Source organism: Diadema antillarum, unplaced genomic scaffold (assembly GCF_040938485.1).
Source record: "Diadema antillarum isolate AM-2024a unplaced genomic scaffold, OU_Dant_1.0 scf00000010, whole genome shotgun sequence".
Lineage (NCBI taxonomy): Eukaryota > Metazoa > Echinodermata > Echinoidea > Diadematoida > Diadematidae > Diadema > Diadema antillarum.
In genome coordinates, this window is record NW_027270899.1 from 1903102 (window position 1) to 1917500 (window position 14399).

A 14399-nucleotide genomic window follows, 5' to 3' on the forward strand; every position below is an offset into this window, starting at 1 on the left:
GAAATATTTTGATGAGAATAGTATGAAAATGATTGCCCAAGCATGTATTGTTAGTAAACTGGATTATTGTAATGCTTATTATAATATGGAATCCCTGATTCTCAAGTTGGGCGCCTGCAGCGAATCCAAAACTCCTGCACAAGGCTTATCTGTAACTGTTACTGCAGATTTAACAGGAATAGCGCCACCTTGTGGTCGAATCTGAAAATGCATACAGTATCTCACTAGTATACCGGGTGTCCCAAAAAAAGCGGAACGGTGGATTTTCAGTACCTTCCGTTCTAAAAGTGATATATTTTTTGACATCATTAGAAAGAACATCTTCCGCAGAAGACCATGATACCAAAATCATTAAATTTGGTTCAGTACTTTTTGTTCTACGCCAATTTCTATAAATGCAGTCATTTTCAATTTTTTGCGACTTATGAGATAATAATTTGGGTGCGACACGCGTTCCATACGGTGAATTGTGTAAGCTCGTTGATCCATGTCAACAAAAGATAACGCTTTCATATTGGGAGCGCACAAACAAACACACACACACACACACACACACACACACACACACTGTTTTTTCCTGGCCTGTGCCCAATGTGAAAGCTGTATCTTTTGTTGACATGGATCACCGAGCTTACACAATATTCACCGTATGGATCGCGTGTCGCACTCAAATTATTATCTCATAAGTCGCAAAAATCCGGCGAAATTTGACAATGACTGCATTTTCAGAAATTGGCGTAGAATAAAAAGTACTGAACCAAATTTAATGATTTTGGTATCATAGTCTTCAGCGGAAGATGCTCTTTCTAATGATGTCAAAGGATATATAACTTTTAGACCGCAAGGTACTGAAAATCCACCGTTCCGCTTTTTTTGGGACACCCGGTATAATAGGCAGTACATAGAAACAGAGGAGAGGACTTGGCTAACAGAAACGGACGGGAAGGGATGCTGTGATTGTGACCCGGGGGAGGCACACAATCTTTCAACGGCCCTACTTCTTCTACTTCTTCCACTTTTCTACTCCTTCTACTTTTCCACTCCACCTTTTCTGCTCGATAATAAGTAAGGACGTAAAACATCAGGGGTTGATGCAGGCAGTGGAGAATTTCATCGTGTTAACATCATTGTCAGCGATTGATGCTCGTGTCTCAACTCAAGTGTCCAAGTGAAGTGTAGCATTGTTCAGAGAGACAGAGGTAAACGATGCATTAATAAAGAACACAGTCACAGTGGACCACACACAGTACAGTACACGTACTTAGTACAGTAATTGATTGTGATTCGTCGCAAGTTTGTGTGCGTGAGTACCGTACCAGCTAGAGCAGAGTGTGGGTACAGAGCATCAGGGCCTATGTGATGATCGAGATGATGATGACTGATGTGGGACGAGTGAATGAAAGTGGAAAGCGGAAGAGTGGCGTGCATCAGAAAGAGCCAACCCAAGAAGCCCGGGTATCACATTGCAGCATGATAAATAGACAGTAGCAATTAACCAGCAGCTACATTCAGTTGAAAGATTGCCTCGTTTGGAACATGAGACTGTAAGTTAACGTTGGGAGCGCCTAGCTAGTGTAGTACATTGTACCGACCCGACTATGTACGAGAGTTCGCCTTACACAAGCAAGAGAATAGAGAATGAGACTGTGTAGTGACAGAACTGATTGGGTGGAAACAGTGAGTCTCAACATGAACTGGAACAGAGGCGACTGCAGTGGATACAGTGAAGTAATTAAACCAGTCCTACCAAGTAACAAAGTTACAAGTATGGTTCAGTTAGACATCTAACTGTTTGTCTCTAGATTTAGTCTTGGAATATGATGAAAGGAAAGAAAGTCTATCTCTCAATAAAGGCCAGGACTAAGTACTAATGTAAAGGAGTCTTGGAACAGATCTGCAAGAATAAAGGCCAGGACTAGGTACATAAGTGAAGGAGTCTTGGAACAGATCTGTTAGTACTCGAGGCCAGGACTAGATCTTAAGTACCGGTAACTTGAATTAAGTGCACGAGTCTTTGAACAGATCTGCAAGCATACAGGCTACGACTAAATGCTAAGTGAAGGCGTCTTGGAACAGATCTGAGTAAACACAGGGCCAGGACTCTACTGAATATAGTCTTGGAACAGATCTACTACTGCTAGTACTTAAGGCCAGGACTAGATCTAAGTACTTAAAGAGCATGAGTCTTGGAACAGATCTGCAAGTATACAGGCCAGGACTAAATGCTAAAGTGAAGGAGTCTTGGAACAGATCTGAGTAAACACAAGGCCAGGACTCCACTGAATATAGTCGTGGAACAGATCTGCAGGTAGGGCCAGGACTAGAAACCACTAAGTACTAAAGAAGTGAAGGAGTCTTGGAACAGATGATCATCAACTAAGGCCAGGACCAAGTACTAAAGTTAATGAGTCTTGGAACAGATCTGCAGGTATAAAGGCCAAGACTATATTAGCAAATAGATGTCAACACAAGGCCACATTGACTAGCACCTAGTCTATGGTGGAAGAGTCTTGGACCGGAAGACTAGAATAAAGGAGAAAAGGTCTGGAAATAGATCTTATATTAATGTGAGAGTACTGTTATACCCAGTCCGAACTGGATATTGACTGCAATTGGATAGAAAGTGGTCTTACTCTTACAACTTCATAGCAGTATGGACTAGATCTACATCTGGACTGTCTAGATCTTAAGTGTTGGAGGACCAATTGTTTGCAGAGCCTTGAAATAAGAAAAGATCTAGAGCTCTACAGCTTACGAGCAGTCATAAGCAAGGCTAGGACTAATACAGTACACAAATTGCTTTGGTACCAGTACAGCTGGAAGCCAGCTTGGACTAGACCTACAGTTGACAGTCTAGTATTGAAGGTAGTAGGAGGACCAAAGCAGTGTTGTCTTGGATGAAGCAGTACCAGGACTAAGAGAGAAACAGGCTGGAAGACGGCGCAGCAAGTTTCGAGGTTTAGTTCACGTTTACTTATTTGGGAGTACAGTGACTCTAGACAGCCATTTGTAAAGATGGATGAGCAGACGTCGGATGACTATCCGATGTATCATCAAGACCCATACATGCCTCAACCATCGAGTCCACTCAGGACACCGGAGAGCTTAGAAACAGGCTTTTCAAGAATGCAGCCACTTAATATGCATGCAAATGGAAACGCACATGAGGAAATGTCAGCACCAGCTAGTGCTGCAGGAATGGAAAATGCAGCAATGTTGTCATTTCTACAGCAACAGAATCAGCTGATGAGGATGCTCGTTGAGCAAAACATGAAGGCCTCTCTGCCACAAAAGCAGGTGAAACCATTCACAGGAGACCCACTACATTACCACTCCTTCGTGCGAGCATTCGAACATAACATCAAAGCTAAGACTTACAGTGACTCTGATCGGCTGTATTATTTGGACCAATACACATTGGGGGAAGCCAATGCCACAGAAAGGCGAAGGATTTGCTATGAAGGAAATTTGGCAATAGGCAGCTCATCGTAGAGACAATGATGATGAAAGTAGTGAAATGGCCTGACATCAAACCAGAAGATGGAGAAGAACTCCATCGCTTCTCGATTTTTATAACTGAGCTGCACAATCTTGCCAGGGACCTCAACATGGAGTCAGAGGTCAACCACTCTCACAACATAAGGCTGATCATTGGAAAGCTCCCATACAAGCTGAGGGATAAATGGAGAAATCGAGCAGATGACATCCAAGAGGAGAAGCAAGGCAACATAACCTTCGATGATGTGGTGTCATTCATCGCCAAGCAAGCAAGGATTGCAACGAATCCGGTGTATGGGAATCTGAAGTACCAGGCTAAACCACCAGCAAAATTCGTAGGCACAGGCAAAGTGTCCGCAAGTGCAGGCAAATCAAGTTTCAGCACATCGGCGATGCCTGCAGCAAAAGCAGAGAGCAAGAAGGAAGTGTGCTTGTTCTGCAGCAGAGGGACACATACTTTGGTTGAATGCACAGTGTTTGCATCCAAGCCGTACGAAGACTGCTTGTCATTCTGCAGAAAAGAAGGTCTGTGCTTCAGCTGTCTTCAGAGTTCTGCCCACTTTGCAAGAAACTGCAAGAGGAGATTGAAGTGCAGCATTTGTAGCAAACAACACCCAACAGTGCTGCATAGGGAGTTTAAGGCGGATCAACCTAAAAGGGAGAACAACTCGGCTGGCACTCAGCAGCAAGCTATAGAACCAGAGGCTTCTGCCACTATTACACAGCAGCAAAAACAGAATAGTGAGCACAAAAATCAAGTCGTGGCATCAAACACAATTAAGTGCAGCTTAAACACAAGTTCACCAGGAAATGACACCTTGCCAGGCATTGTGCCTGTCAGAGTGCGCTCACGCAGGACAGGTGTGTGCAAAGAGACATACGCATTCATCGACTCTGGCAGTAACGCGGTCTTACTGCACAGAAAAGCTGGCAACAACGTTGAATGTGCAAGGCAAGACAATCAACCTCCACATGTCTACCATGACAGACGAAAAGATTACAACCAGCCAAGTATTGGGAGACCTAGAGATTATGGATGTGCAGGGACACAACATCATACGACTGCCAGAAGTTTACTCACAACAGTACATACCAGTAGACAAGGAAGACATTCCTAGGCAAGAGGATGTGCAGAAGTGGCACTATCTGCAGAACATCGAAATGCCTTCCTTAGCAGAAGAGGCGCACGTTGGATTGCTAATAGGAAGCAATGTTCCGAGGGCAATGGAGCCAGTAGAGGTGATAAGCAGTGAAGTTCCAAATGGGCCCTTTGCATGCAGAACAGTTCTTGGATGGCTGGTGTACGGTATATCAAGGGATGGAGCTAAAGGAAACAAAATCCAGTCTCACAGAGTGAAGGCTAAGGCCGACATTGACCAGCAGTTTGAAAGGCTGTTCAATCAAGATTTCAATGAAAGGATCATTGATGACAAGGAAGAGAAGTCACAGGAAGACTTGATCTTCATCAAGAAGGTAGAGCAGTCGATGAAGCTGGAAGATGGTCATTATGAAATAGCTCTTCCCTTCCGTAGAGACGATGTGAAGTTGCCGAATAACAAACTTCAAGCAATGCAGCGAGCAGGCCACTTGAAGAGAAGGTTTGAACGTCAAGCAGACTTCAAAAGGGAATACACAGACTTTGTAGACTCCATGATGAAGAAAGAGTACATGGAGAAAGTACCTGAGGAAGAAATACAAAGAAATGATGGAAGAGTGTGGTATCTTCCCCATCATGGTGTGGTACATCCTCAAAAAGGGAAGCTGCGGGTCGTCTTTGATTGCTCAGCTGAGTATGGAGACTTCTCTCTCACTAGGGAGCTGCTACAGGGGCCGGATCTTGCAAACAAGTTGTTTGGAGTATTGACCAGGTTTCGTCAAGACAGAGTGGCAATGCAAGCAGACATAGAGGGCATGTTCTCACAGATCCATGTACCTAAAAGAGACAGAGACATGTTGAGATTTCTGTGGTGGGAGAACGGTGACATTGAGCGACCTTTGACAGAGCACAGAGTGAAGGTACACGTCTTCGGTGCTGTATCGTCACCATCATGTGCCAACTTTGCCTTGAAAAGAGCAGCACAGGACCAGACAGGTAGCATCTCAGATGAGGTCATTTGTACTGTGCATCGAAACTTCTACGTCGATGACTGTTTGTGCTCAACGCAGAGTGTACGGGAGGCTGAGAAATTGGTGTCAGACTTGACAGAGATCTGCAGAGGAAGGGGATTTCGTCTGACGAAGTGGCTATGCAATGAGCCAGAGGTGCTAGCCAAGATCCCAGTGGAGGAAAGAGCAAAGAGTGTACGAGACTTGAGCTTAGATGTCAAGAATGAGATCACTGAGAAGGCACTGGGTATTGTGTGGTCTACAAATGAAGATACGCTAGGTGTGACCATCAATCTGAAGGACAAACCTGAGACAAGAAGAGGGATTTTATCCACTGTGAGCTCTGTGTATGATCCCATAGGATGTGTAGCCCCAGTTGTGTTGCCAGCCAAACAGTTGCTCCAAGTGCTATGTAGATCTCGGTTGGGCTGGGACGCCAAGATTCCACCGGACTTGCTGAGGAAATGGCACACCTAGAAGACAGAATACCAAGGCTGATGGAGTTCAAGATGGCAAGATGCTTGAAACCACCAGATTTTGAGCCAGATTCAGTCACCCTGCATCATTTCTGTGATGCCAGTGAAAAAGGTTATGGCAGCGTCACATATCTGCGATGGAAAAATGCAGAAAGAGTACAGATGAAGTTTGTGATGAGCAAAGCTAGAGTTGCACCACTGAAGGAGGTGTCTATTCCTAGAATGGAATTGACAGCAGCAACTGTAGCGGTCAGGGTTGACCATATGATCAAGCAAGAGCTCAACATCTTGGTAGATGAGACCTTCTTCTGGACTGATAGTATGACTGTTCTTGGCTACATAAATAATGACACGTCACGATTCAAGACATTCGTAGCGAACAGGGTGCCAGTGATTCGAGATGGATCCAAACCAAACCAGTGGAGGTATGTGGAGTCTTCACTTAATCCTGCCGACATGTGTTCAAGAGGAATCGAAGCGGATAAGTTTCTGCAGTCAGATGTCTGGAAGGAAGGCCCAGAGTTCCTCCAAGCACCAGATGAGGAGTGGCTGACAAGAAGTGAAGTCTCGCCAAGCAATCTGCATGTTGAATTGGAATTGAAGAAAACGTGCCTTGCAACGGAAGTGACCAAAGAGGAAACTTCAAATCCCACAAGCAAACTTATCCATCACTACTCAGACTGGATGAGACTGAAAAGGGCAGTGCGCTGGTTGAGGCGATTTGTGAAATGGATGAGTCAGAAGAAGGAGCAGACCACTTCTCAAGAGGAATCCCTGAAAGGGAGACTGACACTTCAGGAAATGCAAGCTGCAGAAACAAAGATTGTGGGGTTTGCTCAGAGTGAAGCATTCCCAAGTGAAATTGAGGGACTCCAGAACGAAGGCTCAGTCCAAACAGCAAGTAAAGGAGAACGGAAAACACGAGTGAAAAGAACAAGTCCTATCTATAGACTTGACCCAGAGCTGGATGAGGGCCTGCTGAGAGTTGGAGGAAGGCTGAGTCGAGGTTCACTTTCCATGAATGTGAAACATCCTGTAATTCTCCCTAAGAAGAGTCATGTGTCAAAGTTGATCCTAGAACACATACACAAGATGTCAGGGCACAGTGGGAGAAACTACGTACTAGCTCGACTTCACCAGAACTACTGGATGCCAAGTGCAAATTCTGCCATCCGGAAGATAACGGGGAGCTGTATCCAATGCAGACGTAACCGAGCAAAGGTTCTTCAGCAGAAGATGGCAGACTTACCAGCTGACAGAATCAAGCCCGATGATCCTCCATTCACAAGGGTAGGCGTCGATTTCTTTGGCCCACTGGATGTGAGGAGAGGACGTTCAGTTGTGAAAAGATATGGTACGTGTGATGTTCACATGCCTTGCAGTCAGAGCAGTGCATATCGAGAAGGCTGACAGTCTCAGTACAGATTCATGCATCGCAGCCATTAGAAGGTTCATTGCACGGAGAGGTGCAGTGCAAGAAATGAGATCTGACAATGGTACTAACCTGGTTGGAGCAAAACGAGAACTGAAACGAGAGATAGATGCATGGAATCAAGCACAGATCAACGATGCACTGCTGCAACACAACATACAGTGGAGCTGTAATCCTCCCGGGGGCTCACATCATGGCGGCATCTGGGAACGACAGATACGCACGGTGAGAGAGTTGCTGTTTAACCTTGTAAAGCAGCAAACACTAGATGATGAAGGTTTGCAGACACTCCTTTGCGAAGCAGAAGCCATCATTAATGGGAGGCCCATTACCAAGGTGTCAGATGACCCGACTGATTTAGAAGCAACATATGTAAATATAAATAAATATGTAATCAAGTCACTGCCAGGGGGTCTTACTTAAAATAATTCTGATTAAAATATTTTTGATTCAAATGATTCATCACATCGCGTTCGGTACGTGTTTACTTATTTTGTTTACACGCGCTAAGCAGAATAAAGCAGAATGAACCATTTGTCAAGCAGGTAAGTCATATTATTCATGACGCGATTGATAATACAGACTTTGCCACAATAGTTCCGTAACAGTAAATTAACACTAAATCTATAATCATCGTTTGATGATAAGAAACCAAGTATTGTCTCTATTATATTCTATAAATACTTCACGTACGAAACGTGATACCAAGGAAGTACTCCGTGATACCTGCCCGTAATATGGGTCATTCACGTAAACAAATCTCTGCTCGTTAGCTTTTTTTTTCGGCAGTTGTATAACGGGAAGTGACTGTATGCGGTAAATTTTGATTAAAAAATGATAATAAATGACCGGACGATAGATTGCCTGAATTTCACCCCAGCAACTTTTTTTTTTTTGGGGGGGGGGGGGGGGGCTGTAACTTCACAATTAATTTCTATAAAAATGTAGTGTCTATACTAATGTATCTTGGCTCATTTGGAGGTTGAAATCTTGATGCAAACTTCTTTCGTTTCATGTGTGTCAAGCTGCAGACTGCAATATAGGTGTAGCGTTTCAAATATTGGCGTCGTCTATCTGTTTGGATACTTTCTGAAATGTCTTGACACAAAAAAAAAAAAAAAAATCGGAAGTTACCGATCGAGTTTTTTTCCTACTTTTGGGAATTGTGAGGGTGGCTAGTCACGATTATTCAATAGTGCCTTACATGCGCTGATCAAGCCTGTGTCAAGACAGTCATAAACATATCTCTGAGCTGGCGGTTTGAACATCAAAAATTCAATCGAAATCCATCTAGGATCTTTTTTCTGTGTGTGTGTAGTAGCTAGTACACGTGTGTCTAGTCTTCAAACTTTCATGTTCGAATAGATGATAAAATCGTTGATGCCGGTGGTTCTCAAGTACAGACATACGTGAAATATCTACAGTCGGTGCCATAACCATTCAATTACTTTCTTCGGACTCACAAAGTTTAGTACCCAATGGCACAACCTTGGATACATAGTATTCAATGGATGGAGCTGTACATTACTAGACATTCGGATCATTTCCATATAAACCAGGTAGGTAGGGATACTGGTATCGGCGACCCAACACGTTCAATGGGGTTACGATACCGGTGTGTGTTCCACCGTACACCAAATGAAGCAAGTGGCTGGGCATTGGGTATTGTGTGTGTTTCTCTGGTGTGTGTAGGTCTGTACGGCGAGAGTTGGGAGAAGGGGAGAGAAATTCTGCCGAGAGTCCTTGGGGAGCTCGCAGAGTGATAGGAAATCCTAAAAATAGATGTGTTTCGGTCAAGGGGTCAGGAGGGCCTGTCGCTTGGTGGAATGGAAGGCGTGGAAGGTGGCTGGAGTTTGGCTCGCAAAACGCAGAGACAGTATCGTATTGCAATGGAAACGGCAGGTGGCGCTCTGTATGTAACGGTCATCCTGATAGATGTTGGAAAGATTTTGCCTTCTTGCAGCAAATTACTATGTACTAAATTCGTAATTTTCTCATCTATTTTACCCTGTAATGTGAAACGAACCATCGTGGATGTTGATGCTATCCTTCCTCAACACAATTTCATCAAGTATTCTGCAAATACTAGCAAATAACATTCTGATACGCCACATAAACAGGAACAGGACCATCCCTTTAACTCCAAACCATCTGCTTCTAATGAAGTCACAACCACAACTACCACCAACGGTGACCCGAGAGACTGATGTGTATGCCAGACGAAGATGGCGTCAGGTGCAGTACATGTCAGATCTGTTCTGGCGCAGATGGACGAAAGAATATCTTCCCCAGTTGCAGCAGAGGCAGAAGTGGGTGGAGCCACAACGCAATCTCCAGGTTGGTGACTTGGTGCTGCTGGTGGACCAGACATTGCCACGAAACACGTGGTTGCTGGGGAGAGTGACGCGCACACTACCAGATGCTGAGGGCTACGTTTGCAGCGTAGAAGTGAAGACAAAGTTGGGTGCTTATACGCGGCCTATCAGCAAGTTGTGCCTTTTGCTGGAAGGAGATGTGTAATCAGTTGTGGGATCCTGAATTTTTGTGAATTATTTTGTGTTTATGATGTGGTGCGAGCCAAGCGCCGCCACAAATAGATTTGATATGGAAGTTGAACCACAGCTGTAGTTTTTGGAGCATCAAGCAGGATAGCATGACGTTTACATGGAGCGTGTATGCAGCAGGATCAGTTATGCATCAACAATTTGTGAATCGCGTGTTGAAATAGTGTGAATATTGCTTGCTTCAAAGATATTAGCAAATGTATAGTAGCTGTGGTGCGAGTCAAGCGCCGCCACACTCTTAGTTTGCCGTGATTTTGTGATCAACGGATATGTGCCATCTCGCATTCAACAAAGTTTGCTCAAGTGCATGATAAGGACACTCCGAACCGTGTGACGCACAATGGACATATGTGGAAACAACAAATTAATGGAACTCAAAGAAAATTGGACATGTTAGATATACAGACAGAGACTGTAACAAGCTAACTGTATAAGCTTCAAGCGATATTGGACTTCATGGCTGCAGTTGCATGAAGAGTACAATTGTATGAATGTAAATGATTGCATTTGTTGTGTTTAAGCTGAAATAACAGTGGTCAGACATACAATGATCCACTCATAACAGAAAATTCTGGTGTGTAACACAAGGTTAAGGCAGTTGTGTTATTTGTTACACAGTTGTATTGCATTTTGAGTCACAAGGTGATTATGAAAAGGAATGCTACACCAGTTGACCACTAGAAACATGTTTTGATGCTTAAAAGAAGAATATATATATATATATATATATATAATTTGTGACTAGTGGATATCTCTCATGATACTGCATCATATGGATATGTTAAAGTATGTGTGCATTTTTTGGAGATGACATTCAGAAAATAAAGTTCCAATTGTAATTTTGCTCTTTTAAATAGGTGAAGAGTAATAATTTGCCAAAAATGGTATATATATGAGATTAGAGTAATTACATGTACACATTATATGTTATAGCAGTGAACATATTCACTTCAGAAGCAAACTGAAAGTTTGAGTTTTTGACAAGGAAATGCCATGTAATATGTCTTTGGATATATTTTGTTTGGTCTACGCTCACTACAGTGTGTGAGTCATTTGGTGTAATAGTCCGGGAGCCAGCGGGGGTCAGCCTAGCTGAAAAGGTTGCCAATTTTTATGTATACAGTAATTTAGTACATATGCCCCTAAGTATGGAAATGCACGTCTGGCTGGTCATCGGTGGTGGGTGTGGCCAGGAGGGCCAAAAAAAGGACCCCTCAAAATTAGGCTAGCCTAGCTGGAAAAGTAACCCCATGAAAACAACTGGAACTTGTTCGTTACACTAGCAGGATAAATGAATGACCATTGCCAGACGTTTTAAGTGGTGGGGGTAGCCGCCAGACGCTCGTAAAGGCCCAACTCCAGCTAGGCTAGCCTAGCTGAAAAAGTAACCTCATGAAAACCACTGGAACTTGTTCGTTACACTTAAAGGATAAATGAATGACCATTGCCAGACGTTTTAAGTGGTGGGGGGTAGCCGCCAGACGCCCTTAAAGACCCAAATTTTTCCAGCTAGGCTAGCCTAGCTGAAAAAGTAACCTCATGAAACCAACTGGAACTTGTTCGTTACACTTACAGGATAAATGAATGACCATTGCCAGACGTTTTAAGTGGTGGGGGGTAGCCGCCAGACGCCCTTAAAGACCCAACTTTTTCCAGCTAGGCTAGCCTATAGCTGAAAATATAACCTAATGAAACCCACTGGAACTTGTTACACTTACAGGATAAATGCATGGCCGTTGCCAGACGTTTTAAGTGGTGGGGGTAGCCGCCAGATGCCTTCAAAGACCCAGTTTTATCAGCTAGACTAGCCTAGGCTGGAAAAGTAACCTCCTGAAACCCACTGGAACTTGTTCTATGTTTGTATCTCACCTGATAAACACTGTCGACATAGTATTCTGGTGTTCTTTCAATAACTTTCCACACTTTTGAGCTATATGACCACCAAATTCACTCCTCAGATCATCTAATGATTGCTGTCAAGTGTTAATATTGGTGAAGTCCGACTACGACAACAGTCAAAAAGTCAATGAACTAGGCCTATGCCATTTGAAAATCTCTGTAATCACAAAGTCGATACGTGGATGAGACATCACTTCGCTTTTGCCTTGTTAGATGGTGAATATTTGTAAGCTTCCGTTTCTAATTCATACAGCACCAGCATACATGTCTGAGAATAGCGGTAAAGAAGATAAGAGTCTTTGGCAACAAGTGCAAGATTAAATTCTGTGCCTTATTTGCTAAACAATTAATGTGGTAGGAGGACAACGACCTGTTAGGCAATATGGCGGACCAATAGCTCTATATTATCAGTGTTATAGAATAAATGACAATGATGTAGTTCTGAAGCATACTTTTCATTAAATGCTTTTGCAATGACTCAATGTATATTTTTAATCGAACTAAGTATATATCCATGACTTGCTCATGAATTACGGCAGAACGATTCGGTGAGGAAAGTTTTCTGTCATGTCATTACGGAAGAAGTAAACGTGTCAATATTTTGCTATTTGTTTCATAATTATTTCTGAAGTGGTTGAATGTATTTTCCTAAAACATTTTTTTTTCTTTTATATAATACCTACGTTGCATCCAAATGCCTATTGAAAAAATGCGGGTCATGTATTCAAAGGTCAAAGATCATAGGTTAATGGAAGTAGGGCATACATTGTACAACATTTCACTAAGTTGTTGTTGTTGTTTTTTTGTTTTTTTGTTTTTTTTTGGGGGGGGGGCATGATTCAAAGTGTCCTAAAACCTTGTATAATACATGTAGGCCCTATTTAGTTTTGTAGTCACGACTCTTGCTATGTATGATGCCAAACTCTTCCCGCTCATACAAATGCAGCCGTTTCAGGGAAATAATTATGATGATTGGTAATGCTGAAGTGGTTCATAACATTCCATTGATACTATGTATAGAACAGAAAGTGAATTTGACAATGGTATATGATATCCGCAATTTACTCTTTGACAGGTTCTATCATCCGATCAATACATTGTAGTGTATAAATTGAATATACAGTAGTCCCCTATTCAGTAACTACAGGTTAAGTTAGATAAGCTGCATTCATTTTGCACGCGACCATGGCGTTATAGCCAAAGATGATTGAATTCTGTAAATCTCTGTGTGCCTGCACAGGATTGGAAAACGAAACAACTTTCTGTGTATAGAACAACGAAACAGAAACTGGTGCATGCATTATTCTCAGTCACTTTGTTATGCATAATGATGGTTTGCTCATTGCAGTTCCGGAATCTCAGCTCGAGGGACTCGAATTGATCCCAAATCAGTCGGCATGCGTGTATCACCCAAAACAATATCTGAACACAATTGTAACTGCAGTCCTCCATAGTCTGTATTGGTTGCCGATAAGGGCTGGTACAAACTGTATCAAGTTTGATTTTCATATTATTTACAGTAACTTGTATTTAAATGCCCGTATACGGTATGCGTATCTCAGTTAACTCTTTAAACCATAGTTGTAATCTACGTGCCAAGAATCTCATGTTTTCAATAAGCGTGAACTCCAAGACATGTCGTGATAAGGACTTTAAGACAATTGGCATCGTCATTATAAAACGAATTCCCATTTTACAAGACACGTTTCAGATTTTAGATAGAAATATGGATTCGTTTGAATGCGTACAAACAGCTTCTTAAATCCTCTTACATTTTGTTTTTAAGATATGGTGTATACTTTAGAAGTGTAAGAAGCATGCTCTTGTTTTAGAGGCTTTGAGTACTGGTAAGAAGCATATGTTATTCTTATATATTATGTGAATGAATAATTACGCATTCAAGAACGTTTTGAATAAAACGTATCCAGACAACTGCATATCATATTTTCACCTCTTCCTTCATGCAGATGTATACTCTTGCCGAGAAGGTTAACTGTTTGATAGATATAATGCTCACCTTATTGAAAAGGTAATTGGGTAAAATTTTTGGTTTCAGTATAATATTCAAACACAACTAAGTTAACTTTTACATCAACATTTTCACAACTCACAAATTCCACACGCACACAGTTTCATGATTCACAAGATCCAAGTTACACTAATCCTAGTTACTTTGCAGAGTGCAACAACAAAATAAGTTATAAACTGAGCAAATAGGCTTACATCAGTTCGCACTATTCAAGGTTTAGAGTAGTTAAGGAACTAAATCGTACCCGATTATGTGATGCTCAGTTGCACCTTGAGATGATGGGCAATATTGTCCCTATAAAGGAGCAGGCATTGACACTGACTTGCTTCTTTAAAGGAGCAATTTTGCAGCAGTCATAGAGCAAATAAGCACCACATAGGTGCAACATCATACCA

The 14399-nt window shown here is 42.4% G+C and overlaps 2 protein-coding genes across 2 annotated transcripts; both read left to right on the forward strand.

Moving 5' to 3' along the window:
• Window positions 1-3497: 3497 nt before the first annotated feature.
• LOC139720149 (uncharacterized) lies at window positions 3498-6081 on the forward strand. The gene is made up of 2 exons (XM_071631521.1): window positions 3498-4359; window positions 4421-6081. Exons 1-2 carry the CDS (start codon window positions 3498-3500, stop codon window positions 6079-6081), a joined length of 2523 nt encoding a protein of 840 aa, XP_071487622.1.
• Window positions 6082-6113: 32 nt separating this feature from the next.
• LOC139720161 (uncharacterized) lies at window positions 6114-7490 on the forward strand. Its single transcript, XM_071631530.1, has one exon. The coding sequence runs from the start codon at window positions 6114-6116 to the stop codon at window positions 7488-7490; it is 1377 nt and encodes a 458-aa protein (XP_071487631.1).
• Window positions 7491-14399: the final 6909 nt, after the last annotated feature.

Excerpts from the sequence above, each read along its gene's own strand:
- LOC139720161 (XM_071631530.1), top strand. The coding sequence starts at position 6,114 with ATGGCAAGATGCTTGAAACCACCAGATTTTGAGCCAGATTCAGTCACC.
- LOC139720149 (XM_071631521.1), top strand. The coding sequence starts at position 3,498 with ATGATGATGAAAGTAGTGAAATGGCCTGACATCAAACCAGAAGATGGA. Across the intron at positions 4,360-4,420 it reads AGTGCGCTCACGCAGGACAG|AAAAGCTGGCAACAACGTTG; the intron begins GTGTGTGCAAAG and ends CTTACTGCACAG.